The 24,607-nt window shown below is 42.1% G+C and overlaps 1 protein-coding gene across 2 annotated transcripts in view; it reads right to left on the bottom strand.

Moving 5' to 3' along the window:
- LOC139573425 (transmembrane protein 145-like) overlaps positions 1–24,607 on the bottom strand; it is a 39,644-nt gene that overhangs the window by 13,943 nt on the left and 1,094 nt on the right. For both annotated transcript variants that reach the window (XM_071396845.1, XM_071396846.1), the window contains exons 2-4: positions 6,640–6,714; positions 6,001–6,078; positions 2,004–2,090 (exon numbers count right to left, since the gene is read on the bottom strand). In XM_071396845.1, the coding sequence (XP_071252946.1) occupies positions 2,004–2,090; positions 6,001–6,078; positions 6,640–6,714 (240 nt within the window). The remainder of the gene's footprint in view (positions 1–2,003; positions 2,091–6,000; positions 6,079–6,639; positions 6,715–24,607) is intronic.

Here is a 24,607-nt window from a genome sequence, read left to right as displayed (position 1 = left end):
GCAGAAACAGAAACAGAAGAGAGAGAGTTCATATATTAATAGAAAAGACGCTCACACACTCAAAAACACATTGAATCAACACATCCTAACACAATTCCAAAGAGGGAGTTACACCCAGACACCTCTGTCTCACATACACATATTCCTCACACCTCAAAATAGCTGGCTCTTTTAGTTATAACTGAATAACTAAAAACAACCACAGTCCCATAGACAAACATACAAGACAAGCCCACATATACAGGGCCTTCAGAAAGAGTTAATACCACTTGACTTATTCCACATGTTGTTGTGTTACAGCCTGAATTCAAAATGGTTGAAAAAAAATAATAATCTCACCCATCTACACACAATACCCCATATGGACAAAGTGAAAACATGTTTAGACATTTTTGCAAATTTATTGAAAATGAAATACAGAAATATCTCATTTACATACGTTTTCACACCCGAGTCAATACTTTGTAGATGCACCTTTCGCTGCGATTACCGCTTTAAGTCAGCTTTGCCCATATGGATTTGGGGATTTTCTCCCATTCTTCCTTGCAGATTTTCTAAAGCTCTGTTTAGTTAGATGGGGAGCAGCGGTGAACAGCAACCTTCAAGTCTTTCCAAAGATTTTCAATGGGATTCAAGTCTGGGCTGGGCCACTCAAGGACTTTCACATTCTTGTTCTGAAGCAATTCTAGAGTTACTTTGGTTGTATGTTTGGGGTCATTGTCCTGTTGGAACATAAGTCTTTGCCCCATTTGAAGGTCGTTTGCACGTTTGCAGGTTTTAATCAAGGATTTGCTTGTATTTGGCTCCATTCATTGTTCCCTCTATCCTTACCAGTCTCCCAGTCCCTGCCGCTGAAAAGCATCCCCATGGTATGATTCTGACACCACCATGCTTCACAGTAGGTGTTAGACGGGTGAGGAGCTGTGCCTGGTTTTCTCCAGACATAGCACTTTGCAATCAGGCCAAATAGTAAAAATGTTTGTCTCATAGAATCTTTTGCCTTATGATCTCAGTCTTTCATGTGCCTTTTTGTAAACTAGAGGTGTGCTGTCATGTGTCTTTTTCTCAGGAGTGGCTTCCGTCTGGCCACTCTCCCATAAACCCAGATTGGTGAAGTGCTGTAGAACCTTCAAACTCAACTCTGGACCTAAAAGCCAGTTCCAATGCATTTTTTCCTTATTGCCCTTTAATCAGGGACTGATTTAGACCTGGGACACCAAGCGGGTAAAATGAATTATCAGGTAGAACAGAAAACCAGCAGGCCCCGGACCTCGTAGGGAAAGAGTTGAATACCCCTGCTGTAGAGACTGTTGTCCTTCTGGCAGGTTCTCCCATCTCAGCCAAGGAACTCTGGAGTTCTGTCAGAGTGGTCAATGGGTTCTTGGTCACCTCCCTGACCAAGGTCCTTCTTGCCCAGTTGCTCAGTTTGGTTGGACAGCCAGCTCTAGGCAGAGTCTGGGTAGATCCATATTTTTCCCCAATTCCCAATGATTGGAGACCACTGTGCTCTTGGAACCTTTCAACACTAGAAATTGTTTTATACCCTTCCCCAGATATATGCCTCATCACAATTCTCTCTTGGAGCTCTACGGACAGTTCCCTGGACTTCATGGTATAGTTTCTGCTCTGACATGCACTATCAACTGTGGGATCTTATACAGAAAGGTGCATTTCTAAATCATGTCCAAACTATTTTATTGGCCACAGGTGGACTCCAATCAAGTTGTAGCGACATCTCAAGTATGATCAAAGGAAAAGGAATGCACCTGAACTCAGTTTGGAGTGTCATAGCAAAGGGGTGTGATATTTCATTTTCAAAAAATTTACAAAACATGTTTTCACTTTGTCATTATGTGGTATGTATGTATTTGTATATTTAATCAATTTCATTTTGAATTCAGGCTGTAACACAACAAAATGTGGAATAAGTCAATGGGTATGAATACTTTCTGAAGGCACTGTATAAGACAGAGAGCTGTAGAGGAGGTTGTCCATGTTCTTACCACACAGCCAGACCAGGTGTAGCGCGTGGTCAGGTTGATAACCTGGTTATTCTCTGGCCTCAACACTGCCTCCTTTTGGTAGCAGTCCTGCAGTCAAGAAATACGGTCAAGAATAGTAAAGAAACTGTGTCATACACACATCACATTATGCACAGGTACTGGACGAACTAACCACTAACAGGTACTGGACGAACTAACCATAGAAATAGAATGAATAGAAAGGGAATCGCCATTCGAGTCAATGATGGCATAATCAGTGGACTGGCAGCCATTTTGAGTGCACTCATAGTCCCAGTTGGTATTAGATAGAACGTCGCAAGAAGAAAAGGACTCCTGTGGGTCTTGCGGGTCCCGCGGGATTCCAGCAGGACTCAAAGTGATGTTCAAGAGTCAAGTTTGGGACAGGATGCAACAGGAGTGACAGTCCACAAGAACGGGCAGTACAGGAATAGTTTTAAACAGATTTTTTGGGGGGGAGGATTAGGCTCACTCTCACTCCTTGCTCCAGTTGTAGCCAGTCACTACTTTACCTCAGTTGCCAACGTATGTCAGGTAATGATGAAGCCTTCAAGAGAGGAATTGTAACATCTCGTTGCAGCCAAGGATCCATCACTAACAGTAAAGGCCTTTTAAAGGAAAGAGCAATGTTTTAGCTAAATTTGATATATACACTACCGTTCAAAGGTTTGGGGTCACTTAGAAATGTCCTTGTTTTCCATGAAAACATACATGAAATGAGTTTCAAAATGAATAGCAAATATAGTCAAGACATAGACAAGGTTATAAATAATGATTTTTAATTGAAATAATAATTGTGTCTTTCAAACATTGCTTTTGTCAAAGAATCCTCCATTTGCTGAAATTACAGCCTTGTAGACCTTTGGCATTCTAGCTGTCAATTTGTTGAGGTAATCTGAAGAGATTTCACCCCATGCTTCCTGAAGCACCTCCCACAAGTTGGATTGGCTTGATGGGCACTTCATACCTACCATACGGTCAAGCAGCTCCCACAACAGCTCAATAGGGTTGAGATCCGGTGACTGTGCTGGCCACTCCATTATAGACAGAATACCAGCTGACTGCATCTTCCCTAAATAGTTCTTGCATAGTTTGGAACTGTGCTTTGGGTCATTGTCCTGTTGAAGGAGGAAATTGGCTCCAATTAAGCACCGTCCACAGGATATGGCATGGCGTTGCAAAATGGAATGATAGCCTTCCTTCTTCAAGATCCCTTTACCCTGTAAAAATCTCCCACTTTACCACCACCAAAGCACCCCCAGACCATCACATTGCCTCCACCATGCTTGACAGATGGTGTCAAGCACTCCTCCAGCATCTTTAAATTTTTTCTGCGTCTCACGAATGTTCTTCTTTGTGATCCAAACACCTCAAACTTAGATTCGTCTGTCCATAACACCTTTTTCCAATCTTCCTCTGTCCAGTGTCTGTGTTCTTTAGTCCATCTTAATCTTTTATTTTTATTGGCCAATCTGAGATATGGCTTTTCTTTGCAACTCTGCCTAGAAGGCCAGCATCCCGGAGTCGGCTCTTCACTGTTGACGTTGAGACTGGTGTTTTGTGGGTACTATTTAATGAAGCTGTCAGTTGAGGACTTGTGAGGCGTCTGTTTCTCAAACTAGACACTCTAATGTACTTGTCCTCTTGCTCAGTTGTGCACCAGGGCCTCCCACTCCTCTTTCTATTCTGGTTAGAGACAGTTTGCGCTGTTCTGTGAAGGGAGTAGTACAGAGCGTTGTACGAGATCTTCAGTTTCTTGGCAATTTCTCGCATAGAATAGCCTTCAAATCTCAGAACAAGAATAGACTGACGAGTTTCAGAAGAAAGTTATTTGTTTCTGGCCATTTTGAGCCTGTAATCGAACCCACAAATGCTGATGCTCCAGATACTCAACTAGTCTAAAGAACGCCAGTTTTATTGCTTCTTTAATCAGGACAACAGTTTTCAGCTGTGCTAACATAATTGCAAAAGGGTTTTCTAATAATCAATTAGCCTTTTAAAATGATAAACTTGGATTAGCTAACACAACGTGTCATTTGAACACGGGAGGGATGGTTACTGATAATGGGCCTCTGTACGCCTATGTAGATATTCCATAAAAAATCTGCCGTTTACAGATACAATAGCCATTTACAACATTGACAATGTCTACACTGTATTTCTGATCAATGTAATGTTATTTTAATGGACAAAAGGACATTTCTAAGTGATCCCAAACTTTTGAACGGTAGTGTATATTGAACTATAATATAAACATGACATGTAAAGTGTTGGCCCCATGTCTCACGAGCTGAAATATAAGATCCTAAAAATGTTCCATATGTACAAAAATCTTATTTCTCAAATTTTGTGCACAGATTTGTTTACATCCCTGTTAGGGAGCCTTTCACCTTTGCCAAGACAATAGATCCAACTGACATGTGTGGCATATCAAGAAGCTGACTAAACAGCATGATAATTACACAGATGAACCTTGTGCTGGGGACAATAAAAGGCCACAACACAATGCCAGAGATGTCTCAAGTTTTGAGGGAGTGTACAATTGGCAGGCTGAGTGCAGGAATGTCCACCAGAGCTGTTGTCAGAGAATTTAATGTTAATTTCTCTACCATAAGCCACCTCCAATGTCGTTTTAGAGAATTTGGCAGTACGTCCAACCGGCCTCACAACCGCAGACCACGTGTAACCACGCCAGCCCAGGACCTCCACATCCAACTTCTTCACCTGTGGGATCGTCTGAGACCAGCCACCCAGACTGCTGATGAAACTGAAGGGTATTTCTGTCTGTAATAAAGCCCTTTTGTGGGGAAAAACTAATTCTGATTGGCTGGGCCTGGCTCCCCAGTGAGTGGGTCTGGCTTCCAAGTGGGTGGGTCTATGCCCTCCCAGGTCCACCAATGGGTGCACCGCTGCCCAGTCATGTGAAATCCATACATTAGGGCCGAATAGCCTGAAGCCACAGGACTCTTTTGAAGGCTCTATTTTTCTACGTGTGAGCATCGCGAGCCGTAGGTTGGGATCTTTGACCTGGTTACATGTGCAGTGAACAACACAGCAGCTTCTTGGAATGTTTTGTTATTTCTGTATAACAAACACAAATATACCATGAAGTTGGCTCTTTTACAATGGAGGTCAATGGGAACGAATGTTTGTTTCCCCCAATTTGTGGGTGTGGTTGAGGGGAATTCCTTCATATGATGTGAATATCTGAATATCAACTCGGGGTATGCCAGGAAGTAAAAGCAGGAAGTGTACCCTTCAATCTGTGCTATGATTTGTTGAGTAAACTCAACTGACATTACAAAAAATATTTGTCTGTTTAACATGTAGAAGTTGTTCCGTTTCAGGTTTAGAAGACTGCTAAATGCTAACTCCTGTTCATATAAGCTGGTTGGCATAGTTAGCATACATAAATCGGTGGTGGTAGTCAGTCATTTTTAACTGTAATGCAGTTGGTTGATAACAATGACATAAACATGCATTGGGGTTGACATCCATACAAGCATTACACTCAGATGTACACATATAAACAATAGCCTAAATGTAGGCAAATTTTGCTGGAGGGCAATGAGAAGACTCAGGATCTTTCGCCCACGGCCCTTTCCCCCACGCGTTTCCATTGGTCGAGTCCATTTGGTCGAGTTCGATTGACCTCTTTACTGCATCTATCAGTTGATAGAACATTCCAAAATACCATGGAAATTATTCCATCACAATACCAGGCAGTGATTGTGAGTGTACCCATGAGTTTACTAGTCAAATTGCCAGGGTTAGAGTGTCCAAGCCCGTTCTATTCATTCTATTTCTATGGAACTAACTCCATATAAAGAAACAGAAATGCCTGTACACACAATGTCGCCCAGAGCACAGAAGGAGCATGGTCAGGTAAAACAGAGCAGGTGGAAACACACACACATATATATACACACAGAAAGACACACACACACGCCAGGCGTGACACAGAGTAGTGGTTTCTCACCTTGTCCGGCTTCTTGTACACAGCTGGCCACTGAGAGCTGTCATCAAAGTAGAGCAATATATTCTGACAGCATCGCGACTAGAGAGGAGAGAGAGAATGGAGGAGGGAAGGAAGTGGAAATGAGGAGGGAGGAAAGGGGAGTGGGAAAGGGGGCCTAAGATTAATACAAGACTGACTCAAAGTCTGCAGGCCACTAACAGCAACCAGAGGAACACAGAAAGGAGGACAGAAAGGAGGACACAAAAAGAGGAGAAGATAGGATAGGAGAGGATAGAGAGGAGGAGAGGAGAGTAGAGGACAGGAGAGGGTAAATGTATGGATAATATAACAGGAACAGACAAAGGTAGGTACAATTACCAAAGACAGAAATAGTGATGAATTCAATTTAGAGGAGAGAGAGGGAGTCAGTGAGGAGAGAGACAAGCAAAAGATGGACATAGAGGAATGATGATGAAGGATGACTTGTAAAACAAAGTTTGTCAGACAGAAAATAAGAAAATAATAGGGTACAGGGGGACAATATGAGAGAGAGAGAGAGAGCGAGAGAGACAGACAGGAAAGCCAACAAAAAAAACAATTGATGGAACAAAATAAGAAAAGAGAATGATAGATAGGGGGTCAGTTGTACTATAACCTGACCTTTTGGTAGCGGAAACGGAAGTCCAGACGTCCAAAATCAGTGAGAAAACAGAAGCGAGTGAGGAACAACCAGTCCTGTTTAGAGTGGGGAACCAGAGACGGGGCGAGGAGGAGGAGGGAGAGAGGGGCATAGGGTAGAGAATGGGGAGAGAAGAGAGGGAGATGAAGGTGAGATGGGGAAGAGAGCAGGAAAACCTGGCTGTAATATTCAACCAGCATCATACCAAGATATAGTGCTGATTGTATACAGTGCTTCACTGTCCTTCCATAAGGCACTGCAGCAGGGTATCAGTCAATGGGCTGTGCTGCAGATGTAGGCTGACAGACAGACACAGGCTGTATAGAATTGATCATTAATAAACAAAACAGAAAAAAATTGAACTTACTGCACTATATCTCATAGATAGAGAGCAAATCCGTAGGCATATGTCAGAGAGCAAGCCATCTGTAGTTAACAGTTAACACATTCAGCCATACAGTCCCAGTCAAAAGTTTGGACACACCAACTCATTCAAGGGTTTTTCTTTATTTTTTACAATTTTCTACATTGTAGAATAATAGTGAAGACATCAAAACTATGAAAAAACACATATGGAATCATGTAGTAACCAAAAAACGGTTGTACAAATCAAAATATATTTTATATTCTTTAAAGTAGCCACCCTTTGCGTTGATGACAGCTTTGCAGACTCTTGGCATTCTCTCAACCAGCTTCATGAAGAATGCTTTTCCAACAGTCTTGAAGGAGTTCCCACATATGCTGAGCACTTGTTACTCATCCCAAACCATCTCAATTGGGTTGAGGTAGGGTGATTATGGAGGCCAGGTCATCTGATGTGGCACTCCATCACTCTCCTTCTTGGTCAATTAGCTCTTACACAGCCTAGAGGTGTGTTGGGTCATTGTCCTGTTGAAAAACAAATAATAGTCCCACTAAGGGCAAACCAGATGGGATGGCGTATCGCTGCAGAATGCTATGGTAGGCATGCTGGTGAAGTGTGCCTTGAATTATAAATAAATCACTGACAGTGTCACCAACAAAGCATCCCCACACCATCACACCTCCTCCTCCATGCTTCACGGTGGGAACCACACATGCGGAGATCATCCGTTCACCTACTTTGCATCTCACAAAGTCACGGTGGTTGGAACCAAACATCTCAAATTTGGACTCATCAGGCCAATGGGCAGATTTCCACCGGTCTAAAGTCCATTGCTCGTGTTTCTTAGCCCAAGTAAGTCTCTTATTATTATTAGTGTCCTTTAGTAGTGGTTTCTTTGCAGCAATTCGACCATGAAGGCCTGATTCACGTACTTTCCTCTGAACAGTTGATGTTCAGATGTGTCTGTTACTTGAACTCTGAAGCATTTATTTGGGTTCCAATCTGAGGTGCAGTTAACTCTAATGAACTTGTTCTCTGCAGCAGAGGTAACTCTGGGTCTTCCTTTCCTGTGGAGGTCCTCATGAGAGACAGTTTCATCATAGAGCTTGATGGTTTTTGCGACTACACTTGAAGAAACCTTCAAATTTCTTGAAATTGACTGACCATGTCTTAAAAGTAATAATGATAGCCCTCTTTGCTTATTTGAGCTGTTCTTGCCATAATATTGACTTGGTCTTTTACCAAATAGGGCTATCTTCTGTATACCACCCCTACCTTGTCACAACACAACTGATTGGCTCAAACACATTAAGAATGAAAGAAATTCCGCAAATGAACTTTTAACAAGGCACACCTGTGAATTGAAATGCATTCCATGTGACTACCTCATGAAGCTGGTTGAGAGAATGCCAAGAGTGTGAAAAAGCTGTCATCAAGGCAAAGAGTGGCTACTTTGAAGAATCTCAAATGTAAAATATATTTTGTGTTATTTCATAGTTTTGATGTCTTCACTATTATTCTGCAATGTAAAAAATCGTAAAAATAAAGAACAACCCTTGAATGAGTTGGTGTGTCCAAACCTTTGACTGGTACTGTATATCAAGAGGTCTAACTTCCAGACCTGCTGAAGCATACAGTACTACATACTGCACTTCAATGTATTTTATTGTCCTAGATTGTATTGTCCTAGGCTAAAGGTGTATCCATGACTACGGAGCAGTCACAAAAGAGCAGAGGTGGTGGGGCTGGAGGACTGGGGTATATCATATGACTGCCCAAGGACTGTGAAAGACCCCCTTGTTAGGCTCAGACACACACACCAAACCTCCATTCCCCCATTATTGTCATAGCAACTGCCACATGCTGCCTGAGTTTGCAGCTGCCATAGAAACCATGAAAGTCACCGCACTCACTCAGAAATACACACACTCCTTTCTACTTCCTTCTCTCTTTCACACACACACACACACACACACACACACACACACACACACACACACACACACACACACACACACACACACACACACACACACACACACACACACACACACACACACACACACACACACACACACACACAACCCCGTAAATGAATCTGTGTTTCTGTGTTGCACGGACAAATTAATCTAATTTTAGACCCTCCCTTAACGTCTTTCCATTTGTATTGACCATCTCTCTCGCTCTAGCTGTCTTTCTGTATCTATGACTTCTTCTTCGATCTGGCTGGGCTGTTTGGGGCCTGATGTTTTCAGTTGCTGAGCACTTCCGGCCATGCAGTCCTGTTTTACCCTGGTCATACCCAGTAAGGTAGAAATGGTCATCAAAATTGTTAAAAAAGTCCCAAAAAATGATATTCCCCTTAAATGCAACAGTTGAACAATGGATGAAGATACTCCAAACTTTTTAAATCTTTATAATCCATCAGATATTGAACTTTAGCACATCATGAATGAGTTCTGGCATTTTGGTGGGAATTCAGCTATTCAATTTATTATTGTTTTTCTAAGAATGCACTCATATAGACATTTTCTTACTCTATCAGGTATTTTTTATATATATTTTGTGTTCAAATGAAGACAATTATACGTGACATATTTGCATAAATACACCATGTATATTTGCATATATGAATACATTAACATAAGGAGAGTAACAGGGCTGCAACCATCAAAAACTTGCTCTGTCTACACTACCTGCAGTCACCTTCTCTGTCTACACTACCTGCAGTCACCTGCTCTGTCCACCCTACCTGCAGTCACCTGCTCTGTCCACCCTACCTGCAGTCACCTGCTCTGTCTACCCTACCTGCAGTCACCTGCTCTGTCCACCCTACCTGTCCTGTCTACCCTACCTGCAGTTACCTGTGCTGTCTAGACAGCCTCATGATTACTGTTGTTGTCACGTTGCTTAACTAAAAAACAATGCTAATAGCAGGATATCCTCAGATTCAAAAGTCCAACACATGGTGTAAAAATAAATGTACCCCCCTCCCCAATGATACAAATATTTTCATGCCCCTTCCTTGTACTGTAAAATAAATTGCATCCCCCAAAAAACATTTACTCTAAATAATGTTTACGCCCACAAATAACAATAACTGTAACGACCCTGTGTTTATAAACGTGGATAACGACTTTGCCACTTCAGCATTCTTTGTGGCACAGTCGAAGCCAGCGGGGCTATGGGCCAGAAGGTTGAGGGTTCGCTGACCACCACAGACGAGCTCACTCTCCCTGGCTGTTTCATTACACTACGATCAGAGCTGGCTGCAGACAATGATCAGCTAGGGGGGAAATCTGATTTTCAAAATTTGAATGCCATATTTACAATACTATAAAATATATGCAATTAATTTTCCACCAACAGGTTTCTGTGCCAATGCACCACACAACCAATAAATAAAGTATACCGACGTTGGGCACTTCAATATCATGGTTTGCGTTTTCAATACCACAATACATACAGTTGAAGTCAGAAGTTTACATACACCTTAGCCAAATACATTTAAACTCAGTTTTTCACAATTCCTGACATTTAATCCTAGTACAAATCCCTGTCTTAGGATCACCACTTTATTTTAAGAATGTGAAAAGTCATAATAATAGTAGAGAGAATGATTTATTTCAGCTTGTATTTCTTTCATCATATTCCCAGTGGGTCAGAAGTGTACATACACTCAATTAGTATTTGGTAGCATTGCCTTTAAATTGTTTAACTTGGGTCAAACGTTTTGGGTAGCCTTCCACAAGCTTCTCACAACAAGTTGGGTGAATTTTGGCCCATTCCTCCTGACAAAGCTGGTGTAACTGAGTCAGGTTTGTAGGCCTCCTTGCTAGCACACGCTTTTTCAGTTCTGCCCACACATTTTCACTAGGGTTGAGGTCAGGGCTTTGTGATGGCCACTCCAATACCTTGACTTTGTTGTGGCAAAATGGCTTAAGGACAACTTTGGAAGTATGCTTGGGGTCATTGTCCATTTGGAAGACCCATCTGCGACCAAGCTTTAACTTCCTGACTGATGCCTTGAGATGTTGCTTCAATATATTCACTTAATTTCCCTTCCTCATGATGCCATCTATTTTGTGAAGTGCATCAGTCCCTCCTGCAGCAAAGCACCCCCACAACATGATGCTGCCACCCCCGTGCTTCATGATTGGGATGGTGTTCTTTGGCTTGCAAGCGTTCCCCTTTTTCCTCCAAACATAACAATGGTCATTACGGCCAAACAGTTCTATTTTTGTTTCATCAGACCAGAGGACATTTCTCCAAAAAGTACGATCTTTGTCCCCATGTGCAGTTGCAAACCGTAGTCTGAGGTTTTTTTATGGTGGTTTGGGAGCAGTGGCTTCTTCCTTGCTGAACGGCCTTTCAGGTTATGTCAAAATAGGACTCGTTTTACTGTGGATATAGATATTTTTGTACCTGTTTCCTCCAGCATATTCACAAGGTCCTTTGCTGTTATTCTGGGACTGATTTGCACTTTTCGCACCAAAGCACGTTCATCTCTAGGAGACAGAAGGCGTCTCCTTCCTGAGCGGTATGATGGCTAAGTGGTCCCATGGTGTTTATACTTGCGTACTATTGTTTGTACAGATGAACGTGGTACCTTCAGGCATTTGGAAATGGCTCCCAAGGATAAACCAGACTTGTGGAGGTCTACAATTTTTTTTCTGAGGTCTTGGCTGATTTCTTTTGATTTTCCCATGATGTCAAGCAAAGAGGCACTGAGTTTGAAGGTAGGCCTTGAAATACATCCACAGGTACACCTCCAATTAACTCAAATAATGTCAATTATCCACAGGTACACCTCCAATTAACTCAAATAATATAAATTATCCTAACAGAAGCTTCTAAAGCCATGACATCATTTTCTGGAATTTTCCAAGCTGTTTAAAGGCAGTCACCTTAGTGTATGTCAACTTCTGACCCACTGGAATTGTGATACAGTGAATTATAAGTGAAATAATCTGTCTGTAAACATTTGTTGGAAAAATGACTTGTGTCGTGCACAAAGTAGTTGTCCTAACCGACTTGACAAAACTATAGTTTGTTAACAAGAATTTGTGGAGTGGTTGAAAAACGAGTTTTAATGATTCCAACCTAAGTGTATGTAAACTTCCGACTTCAACTGTAGATTATGTCAATCTCTACAAACAGAAAATGCATCCCTCCTTACCTTGTAGGCTTACCTAGGATCGAAGGTTTGGCTTGACAATCAAACTTTTTTGTGTTTTGCAACAGATGTCTCTTGATTGGATTGATTGATTGATTTTATTTGTCAGTAATTTTTATATATATAAACACACACACACATACACACAGTACCCACGTCAATTCAACGTCTGTATTGAAGCGTTAGGTTCTAGGTGAGTGAGGAATAGCAACTCGGTTTGGAGAGGAGGCAGAGAAAGCGTTAAGCTTTCATGAATCACTGGGCCTGCCTGGAATATATGTATCGGTTAGCTGGTAATTGCCGGCTTTTGGCCAATAAAATGTATTGAAAGCCATGAAGGTTCAAACCAGTTCGTAAAGGTTTTGTTAAAACTTCTTATGGCTGGGGGCAGTATTGAGTAGCTTTGATGAATAAGGTGCCCAGAGTAAACTGCCTGCTACTCAGTCCCAGAAGCTAAGATATGCATATTATTAGTAGATTTGGATAGAAAACACTCTGAAGTCTGTGAGTATAACAGAACTCATTTGGCAGGCAAAAACCTGAGAAAAATCCAACCAGGAAGTAGGAAATCTGAGGTTTGTAGGTTTGCCTATCCAATATACAGTGTCTATGGGGTCATATTGCACTTCCTAGGGCTTCCACTAGATGTCAAAAGTCTTTAGAACCTTGTTTGATGCTTCTACTGTGAATGGTGAGGGAATGAGAGCTGATTGAGTCATGGGTCTGGCAGAGTGCCACGGGTTAGTTAGCTGCGTTCCATCGCATTTCTACAGACAAAGGAATTCTCCGGTTGAAACATTATTGAAGATTTATGTTAAAAACATCCTAAAGATTGATTCTATACATTGTTTGACATGTTTCTACGAACTGTAATGGAACTGTTTGACTTTTCATCTGGCCTGCACATCATCAATTTGGATTTTGGAACTAAACACGTGAACAAAAAGGAGGTATTTGGACATAAATGATGGACGTTGTCGAACAAAACAAACATTTATTGTGGAACTGGGATTCCTGGGAGTGCATTCAAGTGAATATTTATAATACTATTTCTGACTTCTGTTGACTCCACAACATGGCGGATATCTGTATGGCTTGTTTGGGCTCTGAGCGATGTACTCAGATCATAGCATGGTGTGCTTTTTCCGTAAAGTTTTTTTGAAATCTGACACAGCGGTTGCATTAAGGTGAAGTTTATCTAAAGTTCCATGTATAATACTGTATAATACTGTATCTTTTATCAATGTTTATTATGAGTATTTCTGTAAATTGATGTGGTTCTCTGCAAAATCACCGGATGTTTTGGAGGCAAAACATTACTGAACATAACGCGCCAATGTAAACTAAGATTTTTGGATATAAATATGAACTTTATCGAACAAAACATACATGTATTGTGTAACATGAAGTCATATGAGTGTCATCTGATGAAGATCATCAAAGGTTAGTGATTCATTTTATCTCTATTTCTGCTTTTTGTGACTCCTCTCTTTGGCTGGAAAAATGGTTGTGTTTTTCTGTGACTAGGTACTGACCTAACCTAATCTTTTGGTGTGCTTTCTTCGTAAAGCCTTTTTGAAATCGGACACTGTGGTGGGATTAACAACAAGTTTATCTTTAAAATGGTGTATATTCTTATAATATAATGATTATCTTTATTTAAAAAATATTAGGATAAAAAACTAACGAAGTAGCCTCCCTCTGTACGCCTATATCTCTATAGCAGACGCAGTAGGCTAGCCCATCTGACAAGGATAATTAATTGCATTCTGGTATCTTGTTTCATGTTTTGTTTGGACCCCAGGAAGAATAGCTGCTGCTTTTGCAACAGCTAATCGGGATCCTAATAATATGCCAAATACCAAATAGCATGCCGCCGGCATATCGCTCTCTCTCTCTCTCTCTGGGGCTAGGCCTAAGCTTCTCTTTCTTTATATACATTTGTTAATATTAATATTGTATGGTGAACGCCTAAGCCTATAGGCCTAAGCATGCAACGACCTGATGCATTTTGACCTGATGCATCTGAACCGTGAGGTGGACAATTATTATTTTAGGAAAGTAAAAACCAATAAAACAATAGGCTATAAAGCTTTGTAATGCTACACATCTATACACAAGGAAAAAACATTTAGTAATTAATTATAGGCTGTTTTGAAGGACACGTAAATGTGGCTAATTTGGCCAATATCCCTTGTTTATTGAGGCCGCTGGTTGCGTGGGTGATGCCCTCATGGGTTAAGCACCCAATGCATATGGATTTCTCAAATGTCCAATCAATTAAAATCTGGTCCATTTCCAAGGCATTCCTAGTCGATCACCAAACATTTATGTAAAAAACCCAACGATAAGCCTTGCGTTCCTATTTTTTGAATTGGTCTCGCTCTGTTGGCGGTAGTTGCACCCGATTCAGCTGCCCTGCTCACCGGGTAGGCGACGTGTTCACATTTTTTTCTGAAGGTACAAAGTCTGCCTTCCCGGTGGGCCCGGGGGAAGCAAATCAAGTGCACTGTAGGCCTACAATTGGCCAATGGGATGGCTCAGATGACTGTGTCTGCAGTAACGTAGCAGGCGTAAAAGAAAGCTACAGCAAAGTTGATCATGTGTGATTTATAAACTTTAAAACCATGACCAGAGAGAGACTGTCAATGAATACAGCAAAGAGCTGCTGTTTTGATGAGTGAGTTCATGTTCAAGTTTTTACTCAGCCCTGTCAACACTTTCTATTCAACACTTTTATAAGCCTTAAAATGTGTGTTTTCCCTACTTCCACTCACACTACAACCAGCACTGCAGCTGCAATGAATGAGAAGGAAAATGTATCGATAGGCTTGTGTTGTAATTATTAGTGGCTTGGGTCTTCTTTCTTAGGTCATAGGAGTAACAAAATACATTTGTGCATGAGGCAGAAATAATGCGGTGCAACTCGCGTTTCGCCATCAGCTGGAAGACGTGTGTCCCTTTTGGGTCCGTGTCAGCTGAGGAAAGGGAGAACGGAGAGACGTTGAAAGGCAGATCCTCAGTCTGCTGCCCTCACCCTCTGCTGAGACTGACCATCAGATAGATGCAGGCTCCATCAGCCCAGTAAAAAAAAGCACATTATTAAAATGTATATGTAACAGGTGTAAAATATAATTTATGTATTTCACTGAAAATCCCTCATTTATTTGAATTTATTATTTTAAGGTTATTTTGAAATGTATTACACTACTTTCAAGAGTGAATTATTTTATTGTATTTCTTTTCTAAATTGTGTTAATTATGTGATGCCATCAACGGGAGCCATGTTTTTTACTCCTCAATTTGCTCAGAGCGTGATGAGGAGGGGTAGGTGTTATGTATGCTCCGGTCTTTTGAATGCACATGTTCGCAAATGTACACAAATGCACAAGAAAAGACAGGCAAAAGTTATATTGTCACTGATTTAGTGTTGCATTACTGTTTATATTAATATATATTAATGGGAATGGAAATCATGTTTGAGTGCAACTTCGCAAGGCTAGCCCAGCTACTGTTAGCTGTGTTGCGGGAGAGGGTCTCTTTCAGGTGCAGCATGAGTTTTCTGATGATTTTCTTACGGGCATTCTGCACGGTCTTTTGTCTTTTATCAGGCAAATATACTTGTATGGGAGTCCAGACGGCAGCATTAACTTTTGCTTGTATTTGTACCCATTCCATGCAGGTATGTTGTGAAATGTGACGATTTTGTATTTCATGTTTAATGTGCCTAGTTAGCTGTCGTTTATTTTTGTTACCTGTCCAGTCATTTAAAAAATGGCGTTGTTACTTCATTAGTATGCCTCAGGTATAATGGTACAATAGTACACTCTAAGAAATATCGAGCACTTATTAGCAGATTGTTGGTGTACAACATTTATAAAACGAAATCTGAGTCTTTTGAAAATATGAACATGTACATTTTGTACAATGTATTTTTTTGTTGATGCTTTTACTCCTGAGTTTGCTCAGCCATGATGAGGAGAGGCAAATATACTTGTATGGGAGTCCAGACTGCAGCATTAACTTTCGCCTTGTATTTGTATCCATTCCATGCAGTCATTAAAAGAGAGACAACTGGCAGAATTGTGTCCAGAGCTTTGTCTTCCACCTACACCTCACCAGAACACAATGCAGAAAAGTACTGGTACAGAGCCGGTTACATATTCTCACTCAGCTGTGCCTCACAAGTAATACAACAACTGATTTTATTACCGATGTGATCATATAGCGAGCCTTCCTCAAATGTTGAAATATAATTTTCAAAAACAGCCTGAGAAGAACAACAATGCATTGGCAAGGCAATTCAAGCAAAGCCAATATGCGGTAATACTGTTTTGGGCCTATAGCCTACTGCTCAAATCTCATTACTACACTATTGTTCTAATAGGTTAATGTTGCATAGGCTTACATTTTTTAAGTAGCGTAAAAAAACCAATTTGAACGGTAGATCTCGGCTTGCATTTTGACTCAAATTGATCACTGGTGACCACTGCTATAGCCTATTACAGATCTGGACAAACGATCCACCTACCACTATTGTCACTTCGGCTCCCGAGTGGAGCAGCGGTCTAAGGCACTGCATCTCAGTGCTAGAGGCGTCATTTCCTCGGTCATAACGTTAACGAGTCAAGTTAACGAGCGAGTTGCAGGATTCAAATTAAAGCAATCACTGCAGCAAGATTTAAGTGACAAGTGGATTTTGCACTCCTCAAACAGGAAATATATGGCTGAAAAAAGATCCTCAGGTGGGCGGGGCATGCGCTTAAGGAACAGTAAGGAAATATAACCTAGTCTAACAGCAGTGTTTCTGAGCAGGCCAGTCCAATCTAGCCCCAGGCCATGCAGCTCAGTGTAAGCCTAGCTCAGAGGGCACCTGTAGTCCTGCCCTAGGCCCAGTCGGTCTCAGTGGAGAGTAGTAGGGAAACAGGAGCAGTGGAACAGTGGATGGGGTGTCAACCTTAGTCCTCTCATTACCCCACGGCCACTGCATTGTTATGCAGAGACATTGAGCCAGTGTGTGTATGTGAGAGAGAGAGAGAGAGAGAGAGAGAGAGAGAGAGAGAGAGAGAGAGAGAGAGAGAGAGAGAGAGAGAGAGAGAGAGAGAGAGAGAGAGAGAGAGAGAGAGAGAGAGAGAGAGAGAGAGAGAGAGAGAGAGAGAGAGAGAGAGAGAGAGAGAGAGAGAGAGAGAGACCCTCCAAGACCTGCAGGACCCCCCCGTGGACCTACACATAGAGGACCCACGCCAAGAGGACTTACATCCAGACCACAGCACCCCCAGACACATCCCCACCCCAACCAATCAACACCCCCCCACATCAACCATGCCCACACCCCATTTAGGCCCCCTCAGATCAGACCTATGCCACTCCTGCCCACCCCATGCACCCCACCCCCGCAAAGAGAGCATCAACATGGAAGTCACACATACGCCCAGGTAGTGAGCGGGCAAACAGGCCCAACCCCCACTCTTACACTCGCCCAAGCCAACGGCATGTACCAGATGCTCAGCAGGCTCTGCTCACACTTACTGGCCTGAGGCCAAACCACACGGCCAACAACATTGGACACTTTATGGAACAAAAAGCCTTCACTATATCATCCTGGAATATCCAAGGCCTGAGGTCATCTGCCTTTGGCCTAAAGAGCAGGAACACGGACTTCACCAAAGAAATCGGTAATGCAGACATTGTCATCCTGCAAGAAACATGGTATAGCGGAGACGGACCCACTGGTTGCCCTCTAGGTTACAGAGAGCTGGTAGTCCCATCCACCAAACTACCAGGTGTGAAACAGGGAAGGGACTCAGGGGGAATGCTAATTTGGTATAGAGCAGACCTAACTCACTCCATTAAATTAATCAAAACAGGAACATTTTACATTTGGCTAGAAATTCAAAAGGAAATTATCTTAACAGAGAAAAATGTCCTCCTGTGTGCTACCTATATCCCCCCACTAGAATCCCCATACTTTAATAAAGACAGCTTCTCCATCCTGGAGGGGGAAATCAATCATTTCCAGGCCCAGGGACATGTATTAGTCTGTGGCGACCTAAATGCCAGAACTGGACAAGAACCTGACACCCTCAGCACACAGGGGGACAAACACCTGCCTGCAGGTGACAGCATTCCCTCCCCCATATGCCCCCCTAGGCACAACTATGACAACATAACCAACAAAAACGGGTCACAACTCCTGCAGCTCTGTCGCACGCTGGGTATGTACATAGTCAATGGTAGGCTTCGAGGGGACTCCTATGGTAGGTTCACCTATAGCTCATCTCTTGGCAGTAGCACTGTAGACTACTTTATCACTGACCTCAACCCAGAGTCTCTCAGAGCGTTCACAGTCAGCCCACTGACACCCCTATCAGACCACAGCAAAATCACAGTCTACTTGAACAGAGCAATACTCAATCATGAGGCATCAAAGCCAAAGGAACTGAGTAACATTAAGAAATGCTATAGATGGAAGGAATGCAGTTTGGAAACCTACCAAAAAACAATTAGGCAACAGCAAATTCAATCCCTTTTAGACAACTTCCTGGGTAAAATGTTCCACTGCAATAGTGAAGGTGTAAACTTGGCAGTAGAAAATCTTAACAGTATATTTGACCTCTCAGCTTCCCTATCAAATCTAAAAATCTCAAATAGAAAACCGAAGAAAATGAACAACAATGACAAATGGTTTGATAAAGAATGCAAAAATCTAAGAAATAAATTGAGGAACCTGTCCAACCAAAAACATAGAGACCCGGAAAACCTGAGTCTACGCCTTCACTATGGCGAATCACTAAAACAATACAGAAATACACTACGGAAAAAGAAGGAACAGCACGTCAGAAATCAGCTCAATGTAATTGAAGACTCCATAGACTCTAACCAATTCTGGGAAAATTGGAAAACACTAAACAAACAACAACACGAAGAATTATCTATCCAAAATGGAGATGTATGGGTAAACCACTTCTCTAATCTTTTTGGCTCTATAACAAAGAATAAAGAACAAAAACATATACATGATCAAATACAAATCCTAGAATCAACTATTAAAGACTACCAGAACCCATTGGATTCTCCAATTACCTTGAATGAGTTACAGGACAAAATTAAAACCCTCAAACCCAAAAAGGCCTGTGGTGTTGATGGTATCCTTAATGAAATGATCAAATATACAGACAACAAATTCCAATTGGCTATACTAAAACTCTTTAACATCGTCCTTAGCTCTGGCATCTTCCCCAATATTTGGAACCAAGGACTGATCACCCCAATCCACAAAAGTGGAGACAAATTTGACCCCAATAACTACCGTGGAATATGCGTCAACAGTAACCTTGGGAAAATACTCTGCATTATCATTAACAGCAGACTCGTACATTTCCTCAATGAAAACAATGTACTGAGCAAATGTCAAATTGGCTTTTTACCAAATTACCGTACAACAGACCATGTATTCACCCTACACACCCTAATTGACAACCAAACAAACCAAAACAAAGGCAAAGTCTTCTCATGCTTTGTTGATTTCAAAAAAGCCTTCGACTCAATTTGGCATGAGGGTCTGCTATACAAATTGATGGAAAGTGGTGTTGGGGGTAAAACATACGACATTATAAAATCCATGTACACAAACAACAAGTGTGCGGTTAAAATTGGCAAAAAACACACACATTTCTTCACACAGGGTCGTGGGGTGAGACAGGGATGCAGCTTAAGCCCCACCCTCTTCAACATATATATCAACGAATTGGCGCGGGCACTAGAACAGTCTGCAGCACCCGGTCTCACCCTACTAGAATCCGAAGTCAAATGTCTACTGTTTGCTGATGATCTGGTGCTTCTGTCACCAACCAAGGAGGGCCTACAGCAGCACCTAGATCTTCTGCACAGATTCTGTCAGACCTGGGCCCTGACAGTAAATCTCAGTAAGACCAAAATAATGGTGTTCCAAAAAAGGTCCAGTCACCAGGACCACAAATTCCATCTAGACACCGTTGCCCTAGAGCACACAAAAAACTATACATACCTCGGCCTAAACATCAGCACCACAGGTAACTTCCACAAAGCTGTGAACGATCTGAGAGACAAGGCAAGAAGGGCCTTCTATGCCATCAAAAGGAACATAAATTTCAACATACCAATTAGGATCTGGCTAAAAATACTTGAATCAGTCATAGAGCCCATTGCCCTTTATGGTTGTGAGGTCTGGGGTCCGCTCACCAACCAAGATTTCACAAAATGGGACAAACACCAAATTGAGACTCTGCATGCAGAATTCTGCAAAAATATCCTCCGTGTACAACGTAGAACACCAAATAATGCATGCAGAGCAGAATTAGGCCGATACCCACTAATTATCAAAATCCAGAAAAGAGCCGTTAAATTCTACAACCACCTAAAAGGAAGCGATTCCCAAACCTTCCATAACAAAGCCATCACCTACAGAGAGATGAACCTGGAGAAGAGTCCCCTAAGCAAGCTGGTCCTAGGGCTCTGTTCACAAACACAAACACACCCCACAGAGCCCCAGGACAACAGCACAATTAGACCCAACCAAATCATGAGAAAACAAAAAGATAATTACTTGACACATTGGAAAGAATTAACAAAAAAACAGAGCAAACTAGAATGCTATTTGGCCCTAAACAGAGAGTACACAGTGGCAGAATACCTGACCACTGTGACTGACCCAAACTTAAGGAAAGCTTTGACTATGTACAGACTCAGTGAGCATAGCCTTGCTATTGAGAAAGGCCGCCGTAGGCAGACATGGCTCTCAAGAGAAGACAGGCTATGTGCACACTGCCCACAAAATGAGGTGGAAACTGAGCTGCACTTCCTAACCTCCTGCCCAATGTATGACCATATTAGAGAGACATATTTCCCTCAGATTACACAGATCCACAAAGAATTCGAAAACAAATCCAATTTTGATAAACTCCCATATCTACTGGGTGAAATTCCACAGTGTGCCATCACAGCAGCAAGATTTGTGACCTGTTGCCACAAGAAAAGGGCAACCAGTGAAGAACAAACACCACTGTAAATACAACCCATATTTATGTTTATTTATTTTAACTTGTGTGCTTTAACCATTTGTACATTGTTACAACACTGCATATATATAATATGACATTTGTAATGTCTTTATTGTTTTGAAACTTCTGTATGTGTAATGTTTACTGTTCATTTTTTATTGTTTATTTGACTTTTGTATATTACCTACCTCACTTGCTTTGGCAATGTTAACACATGTTTCCCATGCCAATAAAGCCCCTTGAATTGAATTGAAATTGAATTGAATTGAATTGAATTGAATTGAGAGAGAGAGAGAGAGAGAGAGAGAGAGAGAGAGAGAGAGAGAGAGAGAGAGTGTGTGTGTGTGTGTGTGTGTGTGTGTGTGAGTGAGTGAGTGAAAGAGGGTGTCAGAAGGTGTGTGTGCGTTAGACAGCCCATTAATCAAGTGCTAGGCCTCGATGCAGTATCCGGTCACTATAGCGGTCACTACTACTCCCTCTCTCTCCCTCTCTTGCCACTCTGTCTGTCCCTTCTTTCCTCAATCTCTCGCTCTCCCTTCCTCTTTCCCTCTCTCTCCCTGTCCTGTCCTCTCCGTCTCTACCCGCTCTCGCTGTCCCTCCTTTCCTCTTTCCCTCTGTCTCTCCCCCTCTCTCCAGAACCCGGTTTGCTTGCTAAGCCTCATTAACAATTAATTACCAATCAGCTATAGTCCAGTCACCCCTGGACCTCTCAATGATTCATTGGTAAGGTTACACAACGATGCAACACAAACACACTCACTTGCCTAAATATACTCACAGCCATATGAAATGACAATCACACACAAACATAAATAAACTCACAAAAACCTAACCTAACCTATAATTCTCCCCACCATCACTGAACCTGATCATACCTATAATCCTCCCCACCATCACTGAACCTGATCATACCTATAATCCTCCCCACCATCACTGAACCTGATCATACCTATAATCCTCCCCACCATCACTGAACCTGATCATACCTATAATCCTCCCCACCATCACTGAACCTGATCATACCTATAATCCTCCCCACCATCACTGAACCTGATCATACCTATAATCCTCCCCACCATCACTGAACCTGATCATACCTATAATCCTCCCCACCATCACTGAACCTGATCATACCTATAATCCTCCCCACCATCACTGAACCTGATCATACCTATAATCCTCCCCACCATCACTGAACCTGATCATACCTATAATCCTCCCCACCATCACTGAACCTGATCATACCTATAATCCTCCCCACCATCACTGAACCTGATCATACCTATAATCCTCCCACCATCACTGAACCTGATCATACCTATAATCCTCCCCACCATCACTGAACCTGATCATACCTATAATCCTCCCCACCATCACTGAACCTGATCATACCTATAATCCTTCCACCATCACTGAACCTGATCATACCTATAATCCTCCCCACCATCACTGAACCTGATCATACCTATAATCCTCCCACCATCACTGAACCTGATCATACCTATAATCCTCACCACCATCACTGAACCTGATCATACCTATAATCCTCCCCACCATCACTGAACCTGATCATACCTATAATCCTCCCCACCATCACTGAACCTGATCATATCTATAATCCTCCCCACCATCACTGAACCTGATCATACCTATAATCCTCCCCACCATCACTGAACCTGATCATACCTATAATCCTCCCCACCATCACTGAACCTGATCATACCTATAATCCTCCCCACCATCACTGAACCTGATCATACCTATAATCCTCCCCACCATCACTGAACCTGATCATACCTATAATCCTCTCCGCCATCACTGAACCTGATCATACCTATAATCCTCCCCACCATCACTGAACCTGATCATACCTATAATCCTCCCCACCATCACTGAACCTGATCATACCTATAATCCTCCCCACCAACACTGAACCTGAACATACCTATAATCCTCCCCACCATCACTGAACCTGATCATACCTATAATCCTCCCCACCATCACTGAACCTGATCATACCTATAATCCTCCCACCATCACTGAACCTGATCATACCTATAATCCTCCCCACCATCACTGAACCTGATCATACCTATAATCCTCCCCACCATCACTGAACCTGATCATACCTATAATCCTCCCACCATCACTGAACCTGATCATACCTATAATCCTCCCACCATCACTGAACCTGATCATACCTATAATCCTCCCCACCATCACTGAACCTGATCATACCTATAATCCTCCCACCATCACTGAACCTGATCATACCTATAATCCTCCCCACCATCACTGAACCTGATCATACCTATAATCCTCCCCACCATCACTGAACCTGATCATACCTATAATCCTCCCACCATCACTGAACCTGATCATACCTATAATCCTCCCCACCATCACTGAACCTGATCATACCTATAATCCTCCCCACCATCACTGAACCTGATCATACCTATAATCCTCCCACCATCACTGAACCTGATCATACCTATAATCCTCCCACCATCACTGAACCTGATCATACCTATAATCCTCCCCACCATCACTGAACCTGATCATACCTATAATCCTCCCACCATCACTGAACCTGATCATACCTATAATCCTCCCCACCATCACTGAACCTGATCATACCTATAATCCTCCCCACCATCACTGAACCTGATCATACCTATAATCCTCCCACCATCACTGAACCTGATCATACCTATAATCCTCCCACCATCACTGAACCTGATCATACCTTGCCTGCTGATTTGATATGTTGTACTCTACTGTGACTTTGAGGTGGAGGAGTGAGGCTGTGTGTGTGTGTGACCTTGGGTGGGAGTCCGCAGACAAGACTGATGTGTTGAACAGTCCCACTGGACAACACACACACACCCACCCTATATCAACATGTCCAGATGAGTGTTGTTTCAGTCCATTCAGAGCAGTGACATGGTGTTTGAGGGAAGACACAACCCTGGTTCAGACTAACACACACCGCATAAGAGAAGAGCGTATAGAGTACCTCTGAAATGAGCTGGAGATCTAATATGGATTATGTTATTCATAAGCATTTCTGATATCACACAAACTCTAGTGTATTTAGCTAGTTAACTATATTATAGTTTGTCAATTTTCAATAGCTCTTGATTGGAAGCCACATGATCTGATAAGTAGCCTAAGTGTTTCTACATATGATACTGATTGCTTTTATTAGACCATTTTTTATATATACGTACATAAGGGCGCTCCAGCCCGTGACGCCTCCACATACAATAAGAAAATCATCAAGGATAACACAATAAAGTTTATTTCCATTGTGGTCCTTTTGAAGAGGGAAGGGGGAAGAGGGAATGAATTCTATTGTGTAGGACAGG

The sequence above is a fragment of the Salvelinus alpinus genome, chromosome 4, assembly GCF_045679555.1.
Source record: "Salvelinus alpinus chromosome 4, SLU_Salpinus.1, whole genome shotgun sequence".
Classification (NCBI taxonomy): Eukaryota; Metazoa; Chordata; class Actinopteri; order Salmoniformes; family Salmonidae; genus Salvelinus; species Salvelinus alpinus.
Note: the sequence above shows the minus strand (reverse complement) of the source record. Positions and strands in the feature narration are given on the sequence as shown.